This window comes from Prionailurus viverrinus, chromosome A3, assembly GCF_022837055.1.
Source record: "Prionailurus viverrinus isolate Anna chromosome A3, UM_Priviv_1.0, whole genome shotgun sequence".
NCBI lineage: Eukaryota > Metazoa > Chordata > Mammalia > Carnivora > Felidae > Prionailurus > Prionailurus viverrinus.
Window position 1 is genome coordinate 92,064,672 of NC_062563.1, and position 27,841 is coordinate 92,092,512.

Here is a 27,841-nt window from a genome sequence, read left to right on the forward strand (position 1 = left end):
AGTCCTAGCCAGAGAAATTAGGAAATAAAAAGGAAAAAAAAAAAAAAGACATCCAAATAAGAACAGAAGAGGTATAATTGTTTCTGTTTGCAGGTCACATATTGAAAACCTAGAAGGCTTCACCAAAAAACTCTTAGAACTAATAAACAAATTCAGTAAAGTTGCAAGATATAATATCAAAGTACAAAAATTCAGTTGTGTTTCTCTACACTAACAATGAACCATCTGAAAAAGAAATAAAGGAAATAATGCCATTTACAATAGCATCAAACACATTAAAAACTTCGGAATAAATTTAACTAAGTAGGTGAGAGATTCGTACCTGGAAAACTATAAGAGTTTAATGAAAGAGATTAAAGAAGACACAAATAAATGGAATGATATCCCATGTTCGTGGATTGGAAAAATTAATATTATTAAAATGTCTATACTGCCCAAAGCCATGTATAGATTCAATACATCCAATCAAAATTCCAGAGGCACTTTTTACAGAAATAGTAAAATTTCTAAATCCTAAAATTCATATGGAACCACCAAAGACCCCAAATAGCTAAATCAAGCTTGAGCAAGAAATACAAGCAGGAAGTGTCACACTTCCTGGTTTCGAATCATATTACAAATCTAGATAGTATGATACAGGCACAAAAACAGACACATAGACCAATGGAACAGAATCAAGAGTCTAGAAATAAGCCCACACATACATAGCTAAGTAATATTTGTCAAGGGAGCCAAGAATAGTCAATAGGAAAAAGATAGCTTCTTCAATAAATTATGTTGGGAAAATTGGATATTTACATGCAAAAGAATGAAATTGGGCCCTATTATATACCACTCACAAAAATTAACTCAAAATGGATTAAAGACTTAAGTGTGTTTTTTAATTATTATATTTATTTTTTTATTTTGAGAGAGAGCGTGAGCTTACATAAGGGGGGGAAGGGCAGAGGGAGAGAAAGAATCTTAAGCAGACTCCATGATCAGCTCAGAGCCTGATGTGGGGCTCAATCTCATGACCATGAGAAAATCACTTTTTTTTTTTTTTAAGAGAGAGAGAGTGTGTGAAAACCAGAGAGAGGGGCAGAAAGAGAAAGAAACAAAGAGAATCCTAAGAAGGCTCCACACTCAGTGCGGAGACTGACATGGGGCTTGATCCCACGACCCTGGAATCACAACCTGGGCCAAAATCAAGAGTCAGACACTCAACTGACTGAGCCACCCAGGCATCCCTAATGACTTAAATATAATACCTGTAATGGTAAAACTCCTAGAATGGCACACTACACAAGCCAGGCCAAGTAGTCCTTCCCTGTGATTTTAATCTTGAACCTTGAAGCAAGATGTTTCTCTCCTCTTGTGTCCTTGTATTGGGATGATGTTAAATCCAAAAGCGCCTGGAGTGTTCTCCCTGCCATTAGTGAAGGTTCCGTTGAGGGGGCTGAGATGTGCCATGAGTTGATAGTGACTACCTGTGCCTCACAGTGTAGGAAGAGACTCCTAAAGGAAGTTGGTGGGAATTTCCTAGGGTGACTATGCTTCCTAATATGTCAGATGTTTAACTGTCAGCTGGTGTTTCTCTGAGGAAACATGGAAGACCAGGGAAGCTGCATCAGAAGCATCCTTGCCATGCTGTCTCCTGAGCTTAGTAAACTGTGAAACTGCCTACACACACACACACACACACACACCCCACTTGTGGCTGTATGGACGCTTGGTCAGTAGCAATTAATCCAATACACTACGTTGGTCTACATATGTCACAGTTTCTTCTGAAGGAGAAGAAAATGAGACCAGCAATAGAGAGAAACAGAGGTGAGAGCTGAGAAAGAACAAACTTTTGTTTCAGCAGCTGGACCCCATCATCCATGAAGCCAGATCCAACCTCACCTTTCCCAGTTGTATGAACCAATAAATGCTCTTAAGTTGGGTATCATTCTATTGCAAATGAATGTGGCCTCCTGCAGAAACTGGAACCAGGAGTGACAGACCTAAATGTAGAACTGCTTGGGTCAAGATAAGGAATGTAAGGCCTCCCTATCTTTGACTGAAAGCTGGAATCCTGGGTATATGAAAGTGAAGCAGTGGGTTAAACTGTTATCTAGTATTTTGTGCCTTAGGCAAAGCCCCCACTGCCCTCAAAATGGGAACTTGTATGGACTTGCCAGAAAGGCATCAGGATATTCGACTAAGAAAACCAGATGACCCAGAACCTTCCCAAACACCTTTACCACTGCCCCCTTAGCCCCTGCCTAATGAGGGTCATATCTTTCCCTGGATGAATCCTGGGGATGAAGACACCTCAATGTTTCACTTTTCTAAAAGACAGACGGAGATGGATGAGGTTAACCTAAAGTCCAGGCAATTATTGCCTAGGTACTGAAAGCACAAGGGTGGGAACCCAGACTCAAAGACATTGATTTAACAAGATTTTTGGCAGTTGTTACTAGCCAATGAGGCAACCCAAAATGGTATAATCAGACCAGCCACCAAGGTTTCAAGCTAACTATATTGTCCCCTGGGCAAACAGAGCTTTGTGATCATTCACTTCTTAAGACAGCCCACCAAGTCCCTATCATAGACAGTGGGTTGCTAAAGCAATAGAGACCCCAGCAGAGGAAGTCTCAGGACCATTCTTTCAGACATACTGATGACACCAATGGATGCCAATGGAGATACTCTCAGTAGGAAGGGCCAGGAGCACTGGGACAGACTAAGGAACACACTGCATGTCAAGAGAAGGGAGCCAACAGACCTATAACTCACAGTGCAGAGGTGCTTGGGAATCTCTCTCTCTCTCTCTCTCTCTCTCTCTCTCTCTCTGCCCCACCCCTGCTTGTGCATATGCTTTCTCTCTCTCAAAATAAATAAATAAACTTTAAAAAATGTTAAAAAAAAAAAAAAGAAAGTCCCTAGTTAGTTACACAAAGGCCATTTCTTTATTCTCCAGTTTCTCCATTCCTCCTAATTCCCCAATTATTAAAAGAGCCTGGCAAAAGACCATAGCCACCTATGAAATGACTGCCATTTAGGGGCGCCTGGGTGGCGCAGTCGGTTGAGCGTCCGACTTCAGCCAGGTCACGATCTCGCGGTCCGTGAGTTCGAGCCCCGCGTCAGGCTCTAGGCTGATGGCTCGGAGCCTGGAGCCTGTTTCCGATTCTGTGTCTCCCTCTCTCTCTGCCCCTCCCCCGTTCATGCTCTGTCTCTCTCTGTCCCAAAAATAAATAAATGTTGAAATGACTGCCATTTAAGGTAAATATAATCACAGAGATGGACATGAAACAAAAAAGATTTTATGTAGTATTTATTATTTTTTTTATCTCATCCTAATTTTGGCTTTATTCCTCATTTCCCATTCCCATTCTTTTCTTGGAAATTCAAACTTGTTTTTTTTAACAAAATGTTTAAAATCATGAGTATCTAGATTTATAACAAAATTTCTTTCCTCCAAAGGGGCGGGAGGCAGGGGGAGACACATCTTTTATTCTTATGCAGCATCTTCAAATATGCATGTTAATATATATTTTATAAACTATTTAAAATAAAACCCTTCATCCTTTGAGGTTATTGATATTTTCTAGTTCACTGACACATCTCCCATAATACATTAATTCTATCCATCTTCATGAATGAGGTGGGAACTATACTAAAAAATAGGATTTTAATCCCTGAGGTGCCAGTTAAAATGGACAAGGTTGCCATTGCAACACAAGATTTTTAAAAATCAGCCTTAAATAATAAGCATAAATCATGCTATCTGGATGAGAATCACCTCCATAGCATGGGGTCATTTAGAAAATTGCATTTACTGGGTTAAGTTCACCCTGCTATTCCTAGCCTTCATGCCATGAAAATCTTCCTTTTGTAAAGGAATAACACAAAGCAATGAAGTCTGCAGAAACTTCTGAGATCCTCAGAAATCAAGAGAAACCACAGTCCCGTTTCTCTAATCTCCACCCACATTGTTGGAGAGGGTTTTCAGCACCGTTCCAAGACCTGGAAAGGTTGATGAACTGACTTGGGTTTTCTACTTCTCCATGAATTTAATCGAAAAGGAAAGATGAGTCCTCCTGTCTGGGAAATGGGCGTGTCCTGCTTATCTCTGCCCCCAGGGCTTAAGCAGAACTGCATTCAGCCCTGTGCCCACCCTGCCGGCGGACCCTGGCCCTCCCCGGCGGCTTCCTGAGACGCGGGCATCCGTTCCCGCCCCTAGTAGTAGCGGTTCAGGCTCCTGGTCCCGGGCACCTCGGGCTGGCCGTTCATCCAGATCTCCCTGATGATGCGTTCCCGCTCCTCCAGTCGCTGGGCGCGCTCCAGCTCCTCGGCCGAGGTGAACACGTTCTTGTTCAAAGTCCTCTCGAAGCGGCGGTGTCTCCTGACGGAGATGTCAGACGCTGTGTCGGAGCTGCCGTCGTCGCTGTCGCTGCTGTCGCTGCTGCTGTCTCGGTCCTGCAGGAACTTCTTCCGGGGACGCTGCCGGCAGTCTGTGTGGCAAGAGATCCTCATCACCAAGGCGGCCAGAGTGAGCACCAGCCCGATGCACACGCCGGAGACAAAGTACAGAGCTGCGCGCTCGGGGTTTTCTGCGGGAGGAAACAGAGGCATTAGTGATGTCGACTCCAGATGCGCAGAGGAAACAGAGCTCCCGCCCACCTTGCACACGTCTCAGCACACCTCAAAGTTCCGATGGTTACACATATTGCCTTCCTATGTGACAGACTGCATACTGTATTCAGAACATAATTATCAACAAGTACTGAATCTGGGTACAGGGTGTATGGGATTCTTTTCCTATATCCTTGCAACTTTAAATTTGAAATAATTTTGAAAAAAGATAAAAGAAAGAAAAGTATTATTTAGCACCTATCATAAGCACAAGTGTACTTAGATGTCATTTGCTTAAGAGATGTATGTGTCTAAGGGCACCTGGGTGGCTCAGTCGGTTAAGCCCATCTGGCTCTTGATTTTCAGCTCAGGTCATGGTCTTACAGTCCTGATATCCAGCAGGCTCTGTGCTAGGCATGGAGCCTGCTTAAGATTCTTTCTCTCTCTCTCTCTCTCTCTCTCTCTCTCTCTCTCTCTCTCTCTCCCTCTCTCCCTCCCTCTGACCCTCTCCCCCACTCGTGTGCATGCTCAATTTCTCTGTTTCTTCTCTCTCTCTCTCATAGATGTATTGTGCTTAAAGCCCATTTTTGCCTATATGGGAAAATTCTTGGCTTCTGAATATGCTCCTGCAACCCCTGAATAACCTTTTAATCACAGCTGTAAGCAGCAGCAGTTGCTCCTGCTTCTTCCTCTTCTTCTTCTTGACAACAAATTTATAAATAAAACCAAGGATAGCTGCCTCCCTTATTCTAACTATACCATTACAGGTCTAGTCAACAAATGTAGTTAGCTTCCAAGATGCTTCCCCCCCCCCCGCCCCCCCCCCCCCCCCACCTCTTAGTATTCAGACTCTTGCACAAGCCCTTCCCTTTGAGGGCTGGACCTAATGGGCTGGACCCAGTCAAGGATTTCTAACAAATAGAATATGGTAAAAGTGATGGATGAGTCTAAGATTAGGTTATATAAGACTGACTTCCAATTTGCTTATGCTCTCTCTCTCTCTCTCTCTCTCTCTGGCTTTTCTCACTCACTTGTTCTGATGGAGCCAGCTGCCATGTTGTGAGCTGCTCTATAGAGCGGCCCACATGGCAAGGAACTAAGTGTAGCCTCTGGCTAACTGCCTGGAAGGAACTGAATCATGCCGACAGCCATGCGAGTGAACGTGGAAGTGAACCATGCCCTCCTGGTGCAGCCCTGGCCTTGCAGCTAAGCCAGTCTCAGATTCCTGACCCACAGAAATGACAAGATAATAAATGTGTATTGTTTTAAGTTTTAAGTTTTGAGGTATTTTGCTTTGCAGCAATAGATAGCTTATACAATCACAGACTGAAAGGCCAGAGTAGGTAGTTTATAATAACCTCATCAGGTAATTTGTGGGGGAGAAATTTGAACTTTTCCTTGGTGAGAAAAGAAAATAATCATTCTGTTGATGTGCAATATGCTTAGTGAGCCCAATGATGATCCCTGTATGATGTGCTCAACAGGATGAGAGACTTGGGGTGAATAACCTTCCCTTTCTAGGCAAGTATGAGAACATAGGGGCATGCCTGGCCTTGAGTCACAGGGCACAATCAATGTGATATGACCCAAGATTGCCATCAACAAATTAGTTTTCCATAATCTGTATTCACTTGTAAGTATGAATCAAAATACACATTGTTTTGCAGATTTTTAAAGAATATAAGTGGTATCATATATATATTTTTTAATTTAAGAATATTTTTTAGAGAACTTTCCAGATATGTCAACAGAATTCTTTCTGACTGCTGCACCGTGTTCTGTAGCGTGGACATATCAAAGTTTATTTAACCATTTCCTTAATACTATCAATATAAGTGGTTTACAATTTTTTTACTGTTTTGAGCAATGCTAGAGTCAACATGCTTGTGTTCTTGTACACATCTCTTTATACACATGCAGAATTATTTCTACAGGTTAGTTACCTAGAAATAGAATAACTGCATCAAAGGGCATAGGCATTTTGAAGTTTTATGCATCCTAAATTGTACCCCAAAAAAAGGCTCTATCAGTCTAAACACAGCATATTGAACACATGTGTTTATGATACCTCCTTCTCTCCAAAACTCCTGCCAAAAAGACAGTTATGTGAATAAAACAGATATAAATTAGAGGTATGAAGAGGAGTGAAGGAAACAGAGGACACTAATAGTAGATGCAAGAGTAGTCAACAACGTAAATGTGGTGAAAGAGAAGTGACATCAATATCATAGCAGTGTAACATATCCCTACTTTTTGTGCCTCTTGTTTTTAACAGCTAATTAAGCATCCATCCACAAACAAAAGTGTCTCTGTGGGAGTCTTGTGATCCAACAACATAGCCCAAGAAACCCGGGAGGAGTCTCGCCCACCTGATCATCCCATAATAGACCACAGACAGACTTCAGTTTGGGCTGTGGAGCTAGCAGCCCCAACCCAATCCTTCCCAGCTGTGTTTGGGGAAAATTTTGAAAAGTGCTGACTTGGATGAAACAATTCCAGAACATCGCTTAAGGAAACAAACAAACAAACAAACAAACAAATAAAGGGGTTTGAAGGAACTTTTCCGGCATTGCCCCTCCCCTCCAAGTTGACAGGACAGAATTGAACTATCCGCTGGCACCACTCTGTGGGGGGAAGTGAGAGCTGTGTGTGTGTGCCTGGTTACCCCAGCTACGCTGGATGCAGCAGGGAAAAACCCATTTCCCTCCAGGAACATCCAGAGTCTAAAGTGGGACCCCCATGACTGAGGGGAGGGAAGAAATTGGGAAAGAGACAGATAAGACTATCAAAGGGCATTAAAGAGACATGGTTCATGCTGACTGCACTCAGGATGTCTGGAGAAAGTCCACCCACAATCCACTGGGAGAACCTCAGCCAAGGATCTCTCCACCAGCTGACAGACACCCCTCATGCCCCAAGTGCTAAACCTACACTTTCCCTTGCTCTAAGGTGGCTCCTTACTCAGGCTCCAAGATTGGCAGCAAAAGAAAGCTGGGTAAACTAGAGTGCTATCAGAAAAATAGACTAGGATCTGTGGGCAAGAGAGAAACCACAAACTTGAGCTGTAGCACCACCTTCTGGAAAACAAAAGGGAGGTTTCTAGTAGCCAGCCAGGTGAGCTGTAAGAAGATCCAGAAAAGACATAAAAGCTTTAAAAATTTTGCCACAAGAGGGAGTAAGAAGTGTGAAGCAGGTGTATAAACGCAAGTCCAGATAAAACAGGATCAATGAACAATATACTCCATCTGAAGGCAACTAGTGAAGATTTGAGGAAGTGTCTTTTACTTTAAAGACAAAGCAGCAACACAAAGCTATAAGGGACATGAAGAATCAAGAAACTTATCACCACCAAAAGATAATCATCCTTCAATAAAGATTTCAAAGACATGAAATCTTATGATCTAGCAGGGAAAGAATTCAAAATAACAACGAGCTATAAAGAAACACAGATGACAATTCGATGAAATCAGGGAAAAAATACATGAACAAAATGAAAAATTTAGCAATGAGATAGAAACCTTAAAAAAGAACCAGACAAAATTCTGGAGCTGAAGAATTCAATGATTGAAATGAAAAATGCAATAGAGAGAATCTGCAGCAGAGTAGATCAAATGGAAGACAAAAATAAGTGACCTAGAAGCCAGTTGTTTTCAAATAACCCAATCAAAGGCAAACAGAGGGAAAAAAATGACAGAGTGAAGAAAGCCTATGTGACCTGACCATTCAGTCAGATGTACAAATATTAGCATAATCAGAGTTCCAGAAGGAGAAGAGAGGAGGAAGAGGCCAGAAAGATTATTTTTAAAATAATAGCTGAGGGCTGCCTGGGTGGCTCAGTCGGTTGGGTGTCCAATTCAAGTTTGGTTCACCTCATGATCCCAGGGTCATGGGATCAAGCCCCACATTAGGCTCCATGCCGAGCATGCAGTCTGCTTGGTAGTTCCTCTCTCTTTCCCTCTCTCTCTCTCTCTCTGTCCCTCCCCCCTGCTCATGTGTGCTCTCTCTCTCTCTCTCTGTATAAATTAAAAAAAAAAAAAATAGCTGAGAACTTCCAAAAACCGAGAAGAGGCTTTGGCATCCAAGTTCATGAAGCTATTAGATCACCCTATTATCTTAAAGCAAAAACACCTCCAAGACACATTATAATGAAATTAAGAAAAAGAATCTTAAGCACATCTAGAGTAAAAAAGAGTGTAACTTATAAAGGAACACCCATTAGGCTATCAGTGGATTTCTCAGCAGAAACTCCACAGGCCAGGGGAGAGTAGAATGACATACTTAAAGTGTTGAAAGAAAAAATTGCCAGCCAAGAATACTCTATATGGCAAAGTTATCCTTCAGATATGAAGGAGAAATAAAGACTTTCTTATAGAAACTAAAGCTGAGGCTATCCTACCTTACAAGAAATGCTGAAAGGAGTTCATCAAGTTGAAGTGAAAAAATGCTAATTAGTGACATGAGAACATTTGAAAGTATACCACACACTGGTAAAGGTAAATATGCAGTCTGATTTTAAAAACTCTAATTCTGTAACAGAATCACGTATTAGCCACTAAATGATAGTATAAGGTTAAAGGAAAATAGTATTAAAAATAACTATAACTGGGGCGCCTGGGTGGCGCAGTCGGTTAAGCGTCCGACTTCAGCCAGGTCACGATCTTGCGGTTCGTGAGTTCGAGCCCCGCGTCGGGCTCTGGGCTGATGGCTCAGAGCCTGGAGCCTGTTTCCGATTCTGTGTCTCCCTCTCTCTCTGCCCCTCCCCTGTTCATGCTCTGTCTCTCTCTGTCCCTAAAATAAATAAACGTTGAAAAAAAATTTAAAAAAAAAACTATAACTATTACAATCTATTAATGGACACACAATGTAAAAAGAGGTAAATGATGACATCAAAACTATAAAGAATAAAATGGTGGATCTTTTGTATGCAGTTGAGAAGCTTTCAGTATTTTACTAGTGACCATGATGTTAGCTTTGGGCTTGTCATATATGGCCTTTATCATATTTAATTATGTTCCTTTTATACCCAATTTGTTGAGGATTTTATCATGAAAGAATGTTGTATTTTGCCAATGCATTTTCTACATCGATTGAAATGAACAGGGAAACAGAAGGAAGTGAAATCACTATCTTTAAGAGATGTCTGCATTCCCATGTTTGCAGCAGCATTGTTCATAATAACCAAGACGTGGAAACAATCTAAGTGTCCATCAACAGATGAATGGATAAAGAAAATGTGTTGTGACCATAAGTACATTATTGCTAATTGAGATAAGTCAGACAAAGTAAGACAAATACTGTATGTTATCACTAATATATGGAATCTAAAGAGGCCCTCCTCACAGAAACAGAGGGTATAGTGATGGAACAAGGGCTAGAGAATGAGAGAATCGTAGCTGTGTTGTTTAAGGCTATAAATTTGTAACCACTAGACGAATAAGTCCTGGGGATTTAATGCACAGCATAGTGAATTACAGAAAACAATACTGTATTACAGGCTTCAAAGTTGCTAAGAGAACTTAATTGTTCTCACCACAAAAAAAAAAAAAAAAGATAATAATTAAGGGACGTGAGACACATGGTAGCTAATGTTATGATGGTAATCACACTGCAATATATGAATATGCCAAGTCAACACCTTGTCACCTTAAATCTATACAATGTTATGTCAGTTATATCTAATAAGAATTAATTGCTTGATATAAATAAATACATGTTCAGTGAAGGGGGATGAAACTGAACTCTGGTTGATATCCAGCAGAAACTGAGTGAACTGAGGCAGCTCTTGCCTTAAGGAGCAGACCAGCAGGGAAGCAGACCCAATCATTCCGGGACCAAAGGGAAGAGCTATTACGAAGCATAAAGAGGGATCTCTGGAAACATAAAGGTAAGTGGAAAGCTAAAGTTCAGATATGGGGCTCTGAGGAGGCTTTCTAGAAAAGATACCCAAATCCATGCTTTTACCAAGATGGAAAACCATTGGGCAGAACTGCATCAGTTTGAAGCCTCATCTAAGCCATTTCTTAAACACTACTTACCTACCCCACTGAATTATGGTAAGGGTTAAAGGTATTACAGATGACCAGCATAAAGGGATTATCCATGATCTTGACAAAGATAGGCATTCAATAAATAATAACTCACTCTATTTATTTTCTTTCTCCCTCTCTCCCTCTCTTCCTTCCTTCTGAGTACTCTCCCTCCCTCCCGTCCATCCCTCCATCCATCTAATCTATCTGTTTTCCTCCTTCTTTCCCTTTCTCCCTTACCTTCCTTCCTTTTCTCATCCCACGCTTTCTTCCCTGTGAATGTATTTCTCCATGTTTTTCACACCCTGCCCTCACAGCCTCCCATTACATAGGTTAACTTGGAAGATGGTTATTGAACTTTACCTTGGGAACCACTATTCTCCCCTCTCCCCAGCTTAACTAGTCCATCCTGTCCTGCTACTCCAACCAGAAAACATACTTTTTTGCCTACAGCAGTCTCAGACAAGGATTCCTAGAGAAGCCCAGCAAAAGCAATGAGAGAGAGCGAGGGAGTTTACTGGGCCTCACTGGTTCCTGAGGAGGTGACTCAGGGTTGATTTTCACAGCTGATATAATTTGTTTTGGTTTTCTTCATCATGCTTCTGCAAAAATCGAAACTGTAGCTCTATCGTGGTTGTTTTTTCTCATCTCTGCTCCAGGTCACTTCCTCTTGGCCAATGATCCACCCTGGTCTTGGCCAGATCCAGACAGCTGTTAATTGCCCAGGAAGTAGAGTGGGGAGGGCTATTGCCGGTTGTTTTCCCTCAGTAAATAAAAATAAATGTATTGCTGTATCTTGCTTCCTGCAGGGTCATTGTTTTCATGAGCAGGAAAAGGCTCTATGTGGAGGTCCTGGGACTAATTTCATTTGCACCTTCAGAGGTCAGACCATGCCCAGCAAACTCTGCAAAAGAGCAGAAGCAGCCCAGGCCAGATCAGCTGGTCTCCGTGCAAGCGTAATTGGTTCTCCTGCCTAGACTTTTCTTGTTGGCCTCAAAGCTTGCAATCCCTTGACTGGAAAGAAAAAAAGTTTTACAAATAGGTTTTAAAGAGAGTAACAGGGCTTTTGTAGTATCAGGGAGTATTCAGCATCATTTCTTCTCTGAACTCTTCAGGCATTGCAAGGATTCCTCTTTATGAGATTCTGTCCCTCACCATAAAGAAGCGAAGACTCCTACTAACACTTCTGCCCTTTCTGAAATGCTGGAGAAAGCTTCCCTCCTTCTTCCATCCCTGACTTGTTCTTCCTCAGGAAGAGGGAATATTGGAGAATCCCTGCCCCACTAGGCTGGCTCTGGAGTATACTCCCTTGCTTTCACCTCTTTTGAGGCCATCCTCACCTTTTTGAGGCCATCCAGGCCATAAGCACTCCCCGAAAGAGGCCTTCTGTTCCCTTACCCATCATCCTAATCCACCCTGCTCACCTTTCTTCTCCTGAGGCAGGAAAGACCTGCCATCATATCACCCCAGGACTAAGGGGAGCTAGGTAGAAGGCCCAGAACATTCTCTGTTATGGCTTAACCACTGCTACAGTCAGTACCCTATTCTGATGCGTTTCTGGCTCCTTGAGTCCGGAAGGAAGAGTGTGATTAATTAGCCCCTCCAATCTAGGCAGCACTTTATGTAGTTGTATTATAATTAGTTATATAACTACTATTTTTCCCATATAACAGTGAGAAAATTGAGGGCAGAATCCACATGATTCACTTTGAATTTCCAGAGCATCTAGCATATTGCCTTGCTCATTATGTGTATCTCACAAATATTTATTGAATTAAATCATGAATACACAGTTTCTAAAAGTCCAGTTAATAAACTTATTGTATGTTGATTAACATGTATATAGATGTATGTAGGTGTATATATGTGTGCATACATATAAATGTACATGTATGTGTGTATATAGCATTAAAAGAGCAGGGAATGACAAAAATTTGTAAAACAACCATAAGCTCACAACCTGAATATAACTACATACTGTGTAGTGTAGTGAATGTTCTTCTGTTCTTTTTTCCTGTCATAAGAATATGTACATATTTATTTATATTTACTTCATTATATTTATATAGTTTATATATTTTTATCTGCATGGGTTTTTTGTTTGTTTGTTTGCTTTTAAGACTTTTTACAGCAGTTTTAGGTTCACAACAAAATTAAGAAGAAAAGACAGAGATTTCCCACATACTCCCCACCCCCACACACCCATAGCCTCTCCCATTATTAACATCCCCTACCAGAGCGGTACCTTTGTTACAGTTGATGAACCAACACTGACACATCATAATCACACAAGGTCCATAGTTTACATTCGGGCTCTAGGTGTTGTACATTCTGTGAGTTTGGACAAATGTATAGTCAGAGTACTTCTGTGTGTAACACTACTTCCTTTTCTGCTTGTTTGTTTCATGTGTTGCCTTAGAATGCATTCTCAGAAAAGGAATCATTCTTTTTAAAGTATGCTTTTTTTTTGTTTATTTACTTTTGAGAGAGAGAGAGACAGAGACAGAGACAGAGTATGAGTGAGGGAGGGACATAGAGAGAGGGAGACACAGATTCTGAAGTGGCTCCAGGCTCTGAGCTGTCAGCACGGAGCCCAATGCAGGGCTTGAACTCACGAACCCCAAGACCATGACCTGAGCCAAAGTCAGATGCTTAACCGACTGAGCCACCTAGGCGCTCCCTCAGAAAAGAAATCTTTGTGTTAGAAGAGATACGTATTTTTATACCTCTTGATACATATCACCAAGTGGCTTTTCAAAAGTAGTACATTAAATTATCTTGCCATTGGCTGTGAATGAAAGTACTACTTTTACCAAGCCCTCTCCAGGAGAGTATATTCCAATTGTTAAAATTTGTTCAAATATTATAGGTCAATAAAAGGTTACTTTATTCCACAAAAATTTACTGTTAGTTTACAGTGCCTTCTGGGCTAAAGACACAAAGGTTCTCAACTCCCACAGGATTTCCAGAAGAGGGATTACACAGAACAGAAACTATGGTATTTTCTCCAAGCTCCAAATTTGTGACTCTTAATTGAGTTATGGTGGGTTAGGTCCCCTCACTGTTAAGAGACAATCTTCCTCAAGCCAGTCTCATAGGAAAAATGATTCAAATTCTAGCGAACTACACATAGTCCACACCACTGTACTTATAATTACATATTCAAAGAATATTAGTTAAATGAAAAAATGATCCCCAAAACTTCTGCATTGAAAAAAATTATTGTAAACAAAGTTAAAAGACAAATGCCAAAATTATGAAAAATGTTTGAAATATGTAACAGAGACAAAGAGCTAGTGCATAAAGAGCATTCTAGAAAGAGCATTAAGAAAAAAGACCAACCAAGAAAGAAAATGGACAGAAGATACAAACAGTTCACAGAAAAAGAAATACAAATGGCCCTTCAATATATGAAAGGATGCTCACCTAGAGCAGGAATTGGCACACTATGGCTCATAAGCCAAACCTGACCACCATCTGTTTTATTATTGGCACACAGCCAGCCGCTTCATCTATGTTTTATCTATGTCTGCTTTCATATTATCAACACAAGAGTTGAACAGTTAGAACAGAGAGACTGTTCTCTGTTTATATGACCTTTTACAGAAAAGGTTTCCTGACCTATGACCGAGAGAAACAGAAATTAAATGATATTTATGTATATTTTTCATTTATCAGATTGTCAAAAACCCAACAGTTGGGAAATACTGTTGCAGGACCTTCTTATGCATCTTAAAAAGAGTAAATTGGTAAAATTCCTTCATAAGTGGCGCTTTGATAATATTTAACTTAATTACTAATTTATACATACTTTGATCCAACAATTCCACTTTGGGGAACTTATTCTACAAATACACTTGAACATGTGTATATGCCATGGTTTGTTTTATTTATTGCAACTCTGTTGCCCATTTGAAAAGATTTGAATCATTCTCACCGGCCATCAGCAGGGGACTGGTTAAATTATGGTTCATCTGTACATAAGAACAGGATATAGTTGTCTAAAAGAATAAGGAAGCTCTCTATACACTGCTATAACACATCTTTATGATACGTTGGTTGCTCGCTGAAAAAGGCAAAGTACAAAACAGTATGTATGAAATGCTACCTGTGTATAAAAGGGGAGAGAATGAGACTGTATGTTCATATTTCCTTACCTGTGCACAAAGGACCCTGGAAGGATGCAGAGAAACCTGATGATAGGTCAAACTTGGGGACTGGATGGAGGGGCAGTTAAAATTTCTCACTATGTATCTTTTTATATTGTTTGATCATGGAGCCATGTTGATTCACTGATTTGTTGAGCATCTAATAGGTGCCAGACACTATTCTAGAGGCTGAGGAAAGAAACAAAAACCCCAGTGTTCCTGGGAGCCTGTAGTCTATTCAGAGAGATATTAAATAAAATAAACAAATAAAATAGTTGTATGTTAGATGGTAATAAGGTGATAAGGAGAAGAAAACAGTAAAAATAGGAAGGAGGGTAGGAAGTGTCAGATGTGTGCTGGAGGGGAGCAGGCAGGTGGAGTGACCAGAGGGAATTTAACTGAGAAGGTGACTTTAAGGAAGAAACTAAAGGAAATGGAAGAGTGAGCAGGAGAATGTATTATCAATTCAAAACATTTAATTAAAGAGCAATCATTCCATTTAATCTTTCTAACCCTATTAGAAGTTATTCATGAGGCTATTACTATTAATGAGATTATTATCCTCATCATAAATTATTATATTATGATCCCAAGGGGTTGGCTGCACAGAGTTGAAACAAGAAATGTTAACTCCTCCAATCCAAGTGCTGAGATCAAGGGAAACAAAACATGTGTGAGGAGCACACGGATGAGCACCTAAGCCAGAGTGGGGGAGCAAAGAGAGTAAATAGCAGACCCTGAAGACTGCGAGGGAGCTAGCCAGTCGAGGACTGAAGGGAAGAATTCTTAGGAAAGGAAATGACTGCCAAAGGCAAAGAGGTCAGAAAAGGCCTAGCAAGTGGTTTAGAATAATTGGAGTGAGGTGTTGGTCAGGGAGGTCTACAACTAAATGACAGCACAGAGAAGTCAAGTTCAGGCACTAAAAGCCCTGGTAAGCCACATAAGAAACTGCAGGTTGGAGAACTTACACTATCCCCAAATCCCTTCTCCCTTACTTGCCTCTGGAGCATGTCTTCTCAACCTCAGCACTATTGACCTCTTGGACCAGTTAATTCTTTGCTGTGGGGGTTGTCTTGTGCATCATAGGACGTTTCTCCACTGATAGATGCTAATAGTAGCCCCACCCCACCCCATTTGTGAAAACCAAAAGTGTTTCCAGACATTTCCTGAAATCCCCTGTAGGGCAAAATCACACCTGGTTATGAGTCACTGGTCTAAAAGTTGAAAAAGCTTTGTCATTTTTTTCAGCTAAATGGTCATGTAACAAAGTTTTGGCCAATGAAATATGAGAAGAGATCTACTGGAACATCCTTCCTTTTCTTAACCGTCTTGAATGAGGGCAAGAGTGACAGCAGCCACTGTGCAGCCATAATAGAAAGAACATGAAAATCACAGAGATGCTGGTCCCTATATCTTTGAGCCAATGGACCACCTACCTCCAAACTTCTTATGAAGGTAAGATAACTCTTATATGTTTAGGCCACCAAGTTGAGATTTTCTATTATTTGCAGCTTAAAACAATCCTAATTATTAAAACATACAAAAGTGCTTGAACTTCATCCCAGATATAATAAGTATTCTAAAGTATTCTAAAAAATAAAAAGAATTACATCATCATCACAGCTACAGTTCAGAAAGATCCTTTTGCTATAAAACACAGTCTATAAAGCAAGACTGAAGGCAGGCAGACCATGGAAAATATCATTATGATAAGATAAGCAAAAACTCAGTGGGGCTTGGATCAATTCAATGATGGTGGGAATAAAATGGAGGGGACCATATGAGAAACATTGAGAGGCAAAATAGATCAACCCTAACCAATTGTATATGGGCAGTGAATAAGGTATACCAAAGACTAGAAATCGTATTTCTGGTAAAACTGATGCCCTAGATGGTACACCAAAGAAAGAACAATTTAAAAAGAAGGACAATATTCCATTGCAGGCCAGGTTGAGTTTGAAATGCTTATGGCACACCCAAGTGGTAATGTTCAGAGCATTTAGATACTTAGGTCTAGAAGTCAGAAAAGAATAAGGGAGTAGTAATTTTTAAAATATATGTATGATATAATTCTAAATCTTAAATTCCAATAAAATAACATTATTTATTACAAAAGTGATATCAATGAAGTATAGAATACTTAAGCATACAGCTAAGCAAAAGAAAATTAAAAATGCACAAATGCACTCATAAAATCCCAACATCCAGATATAATTTGCAGTAAAATGTGGTTACATATACATGTGAATATACAAATATAAATGGGATTATATTGTGTATACTATATAGTAACAGGCTTTATTCACGCAACAGCACATCTTTCTGCTTCAATTAATATTCACCCATTTTTCTGATTTTTTACTATTATAAACAGTTCTGAGATCAATTGTTCTCATAGTAAAATGTTTGCCCATGTCCCTAGTTAGGTCCTTAGGATAAATTCCTAGATGTGGAACTGCTGGCTAAATGACACACAAGTTTCTAAGGCTTTTGACAGATGTTCCCAAATCATTCTCTAGAGAGGTTATAGCAATTTACAATTCCATAACACTGTGCGTACTCACTTCCCCACACTGTCTCCAAAATTGAAATTATATACATAATCACTCAAATCTTTGAGAATTTTATAAAATAAAAATATGAACTCATTGTTTTATTTTGCATTTGTTCAATTGCTAGAACTCAAGCTGTGTGTGTTTTATCAGCAATTTGCATTGTTTCTTTGGCAAACTGCTGATTCTTGTTCTTTGCTACTATTCTTTGAGACACCGATATTTTATGGATTTGTAAAAACTCTTTATATATTATAAACTTTAGCCCTTCTTCATTAATGCTGCATTTTTTTCTCTCTGTTTGCATTTGCCATTTAATCGTAGGTTACATTTTGATAAATAGGTATTTAAATTACTAGAAGTTCCAGGGTTTGAAATGGCTTTGTGATGCATGGGAACAAGATAGTGCTTCAGTCCAGCTGAGGTTTGATACCATGGATTTCCAATGGCTTCCATCTGCAAAGTTGTAGCAGGATTTGGTTACTTCAGTGCAGAGGGAGAAAGGGGAGAAAGTAGGGTTTGCTTAGAGTTAGTGTTTTGCCTGTTGTTTTAATCAGAAGCTGGACAAAGAATAAGGGAGTTGTGTGCATCAGCAAATATGTTGCTGAAATGATGGACCACATGGACAAAATAAGAGTCAAGTGATGCTCTGGAAGAAATTAGAAGGGATCAGGGGCCCCTGTGTAGTTGAAGACCAGACTCAGCTGAATGAGAACATGAGACAGCTACAAGATTAGGACATGTTTTACAATTTTCTTCTAACATACTTTTCATTATTGCCTCCTATCCATTTGTTCTGTTTTCTTCTTTTAAAACAATTATTTTTGTATCTGTTATATTCACCCTCATATTTTAAATTTTCTTTACAAGGATTGTTCCCCCATCACACTCAGAATTAATTTTCAGCCATCAAGTCTATTTACTAGATCGAACACATTTTATTTTGGCCACTTTACTTTCCATTTCCTTGCATTCTCTTTTTATTTCAGCCCATATTTGCTTAAAAGAAGCATTATCTTCCTGTCTCTCAATCAATATTTAATTCCAGAATATGCGGTTGGAAGGAGGAAGGTTGGAGGGGAGAGAAAAACAGGGCCATGTACTCCTTCGGCTCTAGCAAGATCACAAGACCCACAGTAAACACCAGACCATTCAATGAGTTACCACATTCAATGGTCACAACTCAGGGTCATGCTGGCTGAAATGGAAAACTGCCAGGAACCTCCTGTGCCAAACACAACTCCGAAGTCCAGTAGCCTGTATGTTCTCACCCGAGATACTTTCTTGCAACAGCTGATGTGCAAGTGCCTTTGAGGCCTTGGAACCTCCAGGCCCTCCCTGCCACCACCCACTTCATTTTGGGTTTGTCTTCACTACAGAGTTGAGAGGATCATCATTCAATTGCTTATGAAACATGATACCAGAGTTTCAAATATCTCTTTTCCAACTCCAGTGCCCTTGCTCCCCAGTACAGCCTTGAAGAAAGAGCAAAGCTGAGATTCCTCTGGGGTTTGGTGCCTGGGGAAGGAGGCCGCAGGCACCAGACTTCCTTAGGGAGGTGAGGGGCTGACTGATGACCCAGGCCTTTACTGACCCAGGACGGGAGAACCCTGGCTTTGAGGCATGTGCAGGCCATGTGCTGCATCTTGCCACCCTGAGAAGTCCTCCTTTCTAAAATTAGGTTGCATATCATCCAAGATCCTCTCTCAAAGAGAAGCCATGAGCTTCCTCTATCCTCAACCCTGGCTCAGATTTGCCACTGTAAATAGAAATGTCAGGTTTTACCTCTGAACTCTGAGGTCACCACACATCAACCCTGGCTAGAGAAGCAGAAAGCAAAATTGGCCCTCTGATTAGAGGAATTCGAATCAGGGCCTCAGCCCCTTCCTTTTTATACAACATCCTGAGACAAGAGGCAAAACAAAACAAAGCCAAAGCAAACTATCAAAAAATAAAATTCACTCAAGCAGCAGAAAATTCGTCTGGTCACTCATACCATTGAGCATTTTCATGTATTTTTTTTTAATTTCAGCTTGATTGAGGTATATTTTCATGTATTTTTAAATGGCTTCTCTTATATGAACAGTATCTATTCTCAAGCATCTTGAGGAGACAGTGAGCTATATTCTTACGAGTACAACTCTGAATCAAGGAAGGGGCAAGTAACAGACTCTCTCAGACTTACATGCTTCATGTCTTCACGTCTCCCAGGAGATTATCAGATACCTCATACAGCCCCACAAACACATGCCCCCCACACAAACACACTCACACACACACACCTGGGTGGGGCTGAGAACCACGGCACAGAAATAAGCAGGCTGAGGATACTCCATGAGCCTCTCTCACCTGGAGTCAAGTGCACAATGACAAGTAATAATAGCCTCAGGCTACTTTATTCACTCACTTGAGCCCCAAGGAAACCAAATATTTTTAGCAAGATAAAACTTTGAGAGCCCACCCCCCCGAAATCATCTGCCGAATTAGAGAACTGTCTAACTGTCAAACCAGAAGATCTTTCATCTCAAAATTCAGCATAGCAGGATCCCTCCACTTTGTGTAGCATTTCTCTTCGGAGTATAAGGCCATTGATAGCCACTCAGGAGATACCCTCAGCCCTCAACCCTGGCCCAGCCGAGACTGGACAACTACCTGAGACAAAGGAATAGGCTGCCAGGATGTTGCTGAGCAAAGCCATGTCCACACACTCGGCAATCACCAGCTCTGTGCTACGGCAGAAGGGCAGCCTCGACGTGGCATCCAGAGAGAAGCTTCCTGGAAATGCTTCAGCTGGATCAAGGTGGCACCTCCCTCGCTTCTCTTCTGTTTGGAAACACAAAGTAAGTGATGAGAACACATTCTGCTCTTCTGAGGCCATGTTCCAGGTAGCCTGGGCTCAACAACAAAGACCCAGTCCCCTAAATGCCAACCAGCCTTCGCAGCCAGGGATCTGGGGTCTTGTCCTCCTTTGCTCTGCAAGCTTCATGGCTTTCAAGGAAGAAGCAGCTCTGTACATTTCTGTTTTTCCTGGACTTTCCCCTCTCTCTTCCCCATCTCCTCCCCAGTTCCCTTTTTAACACTTCTCCCTCACCTTCCCTGCAACTTTCTATTGCATTCTGTCTGGCTCGCCTTGGAAGCACAGCCCATCATTACTTCAATTGCTCATTGTAACCCCAAGCAGCAGCCCACTCCTTGCCTGGCTCTGCTTTCTCCTGCACTAACAGTCCTTGTGTACTTTGATCCGTTTGCCTCATCCTACAGGTCACCAAATGTGTGTCTTTGGCAATGGGTCAGAGCTGACTATCCCAGAACTGCCAGAGTGGTTCCCGTTCTAAAATGCCCACAAGAACTTGGGAGCTTGAGCCCACTCCCTGCCCGCAGTTCCATGACTCCACCTGTGACCAGGAATGGGCCAACCAAACACACATGCTGCCAACCAGCAGAATGGTCCCACCAGGGTTCAGAATAAGGACTTGGGATCTCCGTGTTAAGTGGCTCAGCCTCCGGCTGCTGGAGCACATCGTCTCTGCAGCTGCTGCTGCTGCAGCTCAGACCTGGCATTCTTATCACCCAGTTCACTCAGCAAAACCCTCGCTGAGATAAAGGGAGAAAGAAGTAGCAAGGACCCTGACAACTCCTATTCAATGCTGCTCTAGGCTGAGGGTAGGGAACTGAGTCACAGTGCGTGGAGGGATGTCAGGTTGGGGAAAGCTAAAGAAGCAGAGGACTCCAGTCCTTGGAGAAGAAGCAGGTTCTCAGGTGGGTCATGGCCTCAGTAACATGGACCACACAAGGGGGCCTGGGGAGCTGCAGTTCCACAGGTAGATGGAATGGGTCACAACAGAGAAGACAACTCACGTTCTGGTGGATTCCAGTGGGCTCAGGGAAAACCAAAGCAAGGAAAGAAAGACCAGTGCACAGGTCAGACAGAAATAACCACAAGGTCGTTGGAGAAGCCAGAGGCCCAGGAGTGGCAGGATAAGGAGTTGGAGCTTCAGGGGCTGTGAGAAGGGCCGGGTACTGCTGAGGGACCCTGCACCTCTGAGCCAGAGCCCTGGGCCGTAGTCAACAGCCACTGGAGTTCTTAAAAGGTCGCAACTATATGATACAAGTGAATAGTTGGAACCACCGCTCTGAGTTCAGAGACTGTTCTGCAGATCTGAGGACTTCAGGACCCAGGAAGAGAGTGAAGTCACTGGGAAATGTCTGAGCATGTAGTGGTGCAAAACTATTTCAGATCCATTCCCTCCTATCTTTCCCCACTAATTCTACCATAGCACAAGTCTCGCCAGTTCGTTTCTGGGAGTTTTGCTTCACCTAATCCTTCTGCTAACAAATTCTTCCTGCCCAATCTAGGGCACACTCTCACCAACTGGGCCGTCTTGATAAAGTACAAACATAATCACTTCACTCCACAGCCCAGCCCTTCAACTAATCCCCATTAAACTTCTTCGCACAATACACAGACACTTCCACAATATCTGACTCCTACCTTAGCTCCTAATTCATCTCCTCGAGTCTACACCCACACGCATATACACAGAAATGTCAACATGCCTAATGCTCCAACATTACCAGCTTACTTTTAGTTCCCCAAACATATCAAGCTCTTTTATCTTTTCATGCATTTGATCATGCTTTTCCTGTTGTCTAAAATGCCCCCTGCTCCCCTTATCTGTCTGGCAAATGTTTCCTTTAAAAGAATTCAAAAGTCCTATGGCAGTCTCAGAATCCCAATGACTTTCTTTTCCAGAAATAGAAAAATCCATACTAAAGTTCATATGGAATCTCAAGGAATCTCAAGTAGCCAAAAGAATCTGGAAAAAGAACTGCGTTGGAAGTCTCATACTTTCTGATTTCAAAATTTATTACAAAGCTACAATAATCAAAACAATGTAGTACTGAAATAAAGACAGACATATTGACCAATTGGAATAGAACAGAGAGCTCAGAAATAAACCTTTACATATATGGTCAGATGATTTTCAACAGCAATGTCAAGACCATTCAATGAGGAAAAACAGTCCTTTCAACAAATGGTGTTGAGAAAACTGAGTATCCACATGCAAGAGAATGAGGTTCAACCCTTACCTTATACCATATTAAAAATTTAACTAGAAATGGGTCAAAGACTTAAATGGAAGAACTAAAATTATACAATTTTTAAGAGAATGCATATGAGAAAGGTTTTATGACACTGGATTTGACAACAATTTCTTAGATAAATGCTGAAAGCACAGGAAACAAAAGTTAAAATAGATAAACTGGGCTACATAAAAACGTAAAACTTCTGTGCATCAAAGGGCGCAATCAGCAAAGTGCAAAGGCAACCCACAAAATGGAAGAAAATATTTGCAAGTAATATATCTGATTGGGGGATAATATGCAGATAATATAAAGAACTCCTAGAAAATCAACAACAAAAAATCAAACAACCTGATTAAAAAATAGGCAAATGACCTGACTAGATATTTCTCCAAAGAAGATACACAAATGATCAATAAACTAATGAAAAGATCCCCAACATCACTAATCACTAGGGAAATGCAAATCAAAACTACAATGAGATACCACCTCACACCCATTAGGATGGCTAGTATAGAAGGAAGGAAGGAAGGAAGGAAGGAAGGAAGGAAGGGAGAGAGGAAGGGAGGGAGGAAGGAAGATGAATGGATAAACAAAATATGGTATATACATACAATGGAATATTACAGACTTAAAAGGAAGAAAATTCTTTTTTTTAAGGTCTTATTTATTTATTTATTTATTTATTTAATATGAAATTTATTGTCAAATGGTTTCCATACAACACCCAGTGCTCATCCCAACAGGTGCCCTCCTCAATGCCCATCACCCACTTTCCCCTCCCTCCCACCCACCATCAACCCTCAGTTTATTCTCAGTTTTTAAGAGTCCCTTATGGTTTGCCTCCTTTCCTCTCTGTAACTTTTTTCCCCCTTAAAAGGAAGGAAATTCTGACACGTACTACAACATGGATGAACCCCGAGAACATTCTGATAAGTGAAATAAATCAGTCACAAAAGAACTGTAATGAACCAAAATAGTATAGGATTCAACATTTATGAAGTAACTAGAGTAGTCATATTCACAGAGACAGAAAGTAGAATGGTGGCTGCCCGTGGTTAGGGTAAGGGAAGAATTGGAAGTTACTGTTTAGTGGGTACAAGGTACAAAGTTTCAGTTTTGCAAGATGAAAAGTATTCTGGAAATGGATGCTTGCACAACAGTGTAAATGCACTTAATGCCATTGAACTGTAAGTTTAAAATGGTTAAGATGGTAAATTTTGTTTTATATATATTTTACCACAATTTCAAAATAATAGTAATAAGGTGTTAATGAGGTACAACGGTGAATTTTGAAGATTAATCCATTTAAAAAATCCTGCAATCAAATTTTGGTTTCAAGTTAACAGGAATGGTAGCAGAATTATTTTATGCTGATATTAAAATTGAAGTCAATTAAATTCTAATTTATACCACATTATGAATATAGTTTAATTACAAGTAAAAGATGTAATTTCACTTATTAAAAAATTGGATAGTAAATAATCTATCATATTAAGAGATTCAGAGGAAAACTATATCACATCATTACAGGCAAAAATATGTTTGTGTAAAATTCAATAAATATTCATGATTGAGGGGGCAAAAAAACAAGGTCCACTGCTGTAAAGCTCCAAATCACTCAAACCCTTTTTTTTGGCTATCAAAGTCTTCAAGTATTCTTCTAATATTGCATCTATGATAGTGTAATTGGAGTGATAAGTTTACAGGTTTTCTTCTAGACTGAAAAGGTATCTGATGTATCCTTGTTACCTAAGCATCTAACACGGTGCCTGATGAAAGGAGACTCACAGTAGATGCTGGCTAGCCGAAAACCAAAAAGAGCACTTAGGCATGAGTTTTGTATGCATAAGTCTCTGAAGGTGTTTCTAAGCCACCTAGAACACCAAATGATACCAGGGCTGTGACTGGCTCTGAGTGGGCTGACTTATCACTAAAATTCTTCTGTATCTCCTACTGTGATGGTTAATTTTATGAGTCAACCTGACTGGCTATGGGGTGCCCAGATTAATCATTATTTCTGGGTGTGTGTGTGAGGGTTTTTCCAGATGAGGTTAACATTTGAACCTGTGGACTCACAAAAGTAGACCTCTGTCCCCAACGTGGGTAGGCATTATTCAGTCTGTTTAGGACCTAATGGAATGAAAGGCGGAGGGAGGACAAATCTGACCCTTTTTTCCTGTCTTACTGTTTGGGTGGAGACATCTCATTTCATCTTCTCCAGCTTCAGATTGGATTTTCACCATTGGTTCTCAGGCCTCCATACTTTAACTGAATGATACCACAGGCTCTCTTGGGTCTCCAACTAGCAGATGGCAGATCCTGGGACTTCTCAGTCTCCATAATCACATATATATATCCTATGAATAGGATATATATACCCTACTGGTTCTGTTTCTCTGGGGAACCCTGATCGATACACCTACCAATATGAAGGTAAGGGGCATGAAGCATTCATCCGCCCCCAAGTACAATTTATGGTCTGTTCCTCAAGGAAGTCCCTTACCACTGGTTAGCTCCTAGAATCAATGATTCTCAACTTTGGGTAGTTTGCCCCCCAGGGCAAATGCAATATGTGGAAATTTGGCAATATGTGGAAACATTTTTGGTTGTCACAATTGCAGTGGGAGGTTGATATTGGCATCTGGTAGGTAGGAGGGAAGGATATGCTAAACATCCTACAATGCACAGGATAGTTCCCCACAACAAAGAACTCAATGGCTCAAAATGGGAATGTATCAAGTTTGAGAAACCCTGTTCTGAAATAAACATCATTCCTTCATTGACCAGTCTAAGTGACTCTCAGTGTTTGTGAACCTCGTGCTCATCACCAGTACCGTCAGGAAGGTGTCAGAGAGAGGGGTTGCTTGGCAGGCCTTGATCAGGACATGAGTGCAAGGTCTGGGCCAACAACTCAATATTCATAGTGACCAGAAGTGAATGGGTTCTTGAAGAATAGCTCACATTAACCAAGCCCTCAAGGGAACACATCAACCAATAGCAGTTTATTAATTCGTAACTGGAGAGTCAACTGGCACAAGAGCTAAATCAGATCCTCTTCTAGACGTGGATCCTGGTGATTATCATGGCAAGGGCAAAACTGCAACCAAGGAGCTGCATATTTTCAAAGACAAGGCTTTCTCCTGGTGATAACCCATCAGATTAATCCCACACTATTCTGGGGAAAATCATGTGTAGAGAGGACACTCCAGGACCAGTCAACCAGAATCACAGCACCTTCTCTTTGGGCAGAACCCACCAGTTCTCACAATTCTTACTCTCTGACAGCTTTCTTTCATCCCTGACCCAAAGCTCCTTCTCCTGATTACCGACTAACTGCAACACAATTGAAAAACCACAGCTTCTGCCCATCACTTACATCTCATAATTTTGTCTCCCTAAACACATGCTAATCTCTTGATGAAGATGACAGCCTGTCTATGAGCACCATCTCGTAGACTGAATGGCTAATTATATGTATCATATGCTATTTTCACTGGCTTCCATTCTAGAGGCAACCTCATTTCCAGTGGTACAAAATCATATTCTCTGGAACCTTGAGTCTACTCATTTATATTGAGTGTAATCACTGAATGTATAAAATGGAATGTGCCAGGTGATGATACGTTTCATCTTATACTTTAGTAGCAGCAATGAGTAGGCTCTGGTGTGTTAGCCCCCATGCAGGTTACTATCTTATTACATAGTGTGCAGAGGGTAGTAAAAACTCGTTATCCCCTTAGCTACCTGGGGAGAGATGTGCTGTCAGGAACAGAGGATTATCTGGCAAAAACAGTTCATCCCTGCTGACGCTGGTGTGAGGCAGTAAAGGTTCTGAAACTTGGTTGGCCTCAGTTGGCTTCTCAAGTTCTGAAAGAAAAGAGAAATGGCACAGAAAACATCAGAAAGCCATCACATGCTCAGGAGACCACATCATGCCTTAGACCTAGTGTCGTCACGCACCTCACAGAGAAGCCCAGATGATGTTTACCTGGACCTCTGAAAAGATGGAATAGCATCTCTGGAGAGGATAAAGCCCACTGCCAGACTTTAATGTAGAATTTGAACCAGACAGCCAAAGAAGCTAAACTCCCAAGTTCATAGAAAGGGAAGCAAGGGGTAAAAGATCAGAGATGCTTGCTTCCTCTTTCCTCCAGTCAGCCAAAGCCCACAAAACAGCCAGAATGGGATGTGTCCACGTGGCCCCTCACCACTGAAATTTTCAGGCCAGCATCTCCCTGGAACAGGAAGGGAGGAAATTCGGTTCCCAGATAGCAGTGCCCAGATGGGCCATGAAACGAAGCCTCATGCAGCTCTATGTAGGTACAAAAAACCTGGAAATGCTGATGTGTGACTTCGCACAGCCAGAAGTCTCAAGGCCTCAAGCTATGTTCAGCCCAGCTAGGGAGGCCAGCGGGAGTCCCTGAAACAACTGAATCCCACACAGCTTCTTTATGTTGCCAGCTTCACTGAAAAGTGTGCAGAAGGACTGGAGTCCATCCCGGAGTCCCTCTGCTCCACGCCTACACACCGTACCCACCCATTCGGTTGTCCGCACCACTTCCTGCCGACTCCTGCCACATGTGACTTCTGCTGGTTTATTTATGTCTCATAGATACTTATCCCAGCTGCCTCAGCCTCACAGAGAATTTGTGGCACCTTCCTATCTCCATTTGCCTCGTGAAGAAATTAAGGGCAAGAACAAAAAGGAAACTTGAAGCACAGCTCTTTAGAGACTCAGGCACCAAAGGGTGGAAGCAGGTCTTTGATGCCCACTCACCCTCCCCTCTACACTAGTGAAAACCACGCAAGAGCTGACGCCAACTTGGCCACATGGAGTCTGAGATGCAAAGGCTTGAATGGAAAAAGAGCTCCTACACCACAGGATGGGAAGAGGATACACATGGTCCCAGAGAAATTATTGCACAGAGAGAAACCTGCTTTTCTCTGCAGGACTGATAAACACCGTGGCACATCCAACATGCTAGCCTACCAGCCACTTGGCTTCCTTTGCTCCATCAAACTTCCCCTCCAACCCACTGCAGCAAACCATTTCCAGGGACACATCTGGAAAGGCGCCACCTCTGAAATCTGGGCTGGGAGCTCCTTAAGAGCAGGGACCATGTCTTCATTCTGCTCTTTGTTCCTAGGCCCTCCCATAGTGACTATGGGTGACTGACTCACACTCAGAAATCCCACTCTCCAACCAGAACCAGAACCTTATATCTTCCTACTTCTTTCACCACCGGAATCAAGGATGAGGCAGAGAATACTTAGGCTTGACACCAAAATTACATTCCAAAACAGGGAAAATTGATAACTTGGACACCATCAAAATTAAACACATTTCCTCTGTGTTAAGAGGATGAAAAGACAAACTATAGGGTTGGGGGTGGGGGTGGATTTGCAAATTATTTATCTGCCAAAA

General features: G+C 41.4%; 1 protein-coding gene across 1 annotated transcript in view; it reads right to left on the reverse strand.

The window, feature by feature from the left end:
• Positions 1-3,199: 3,199 nt before the first annotated feature.
• The window catches only part of EVA1A (eva-1 homolog A, regulator of programmed cell death), a 46,822-nt gene continuing 22,180 nt past the window's right edge, over positions 3,200-27,841 (reverse strand). The window contains exons 3-5 of the mRNA XM_047853889.1: positions 26,161-26,283; positions 19,981-20,151; positions 3,200-4,580 (exon numbers count right to left, since the gene is read on the reverse strand). Of these exons, the coding sequence (XP_047709845.1) occupies positions 4,207-4,580; positions 19,981-20,026 (420 nt within the window). The 5' untranslated portion in view covers positions 20,027-20,151; positions 26,161-26,283 and the 3' untranslated portion in view covers positions 3,200-4,206. The remainder of the gene's footprint in view (positions 4,581-19,980; positions 20,152-26,160; positions 26,284-27,841) is intronic.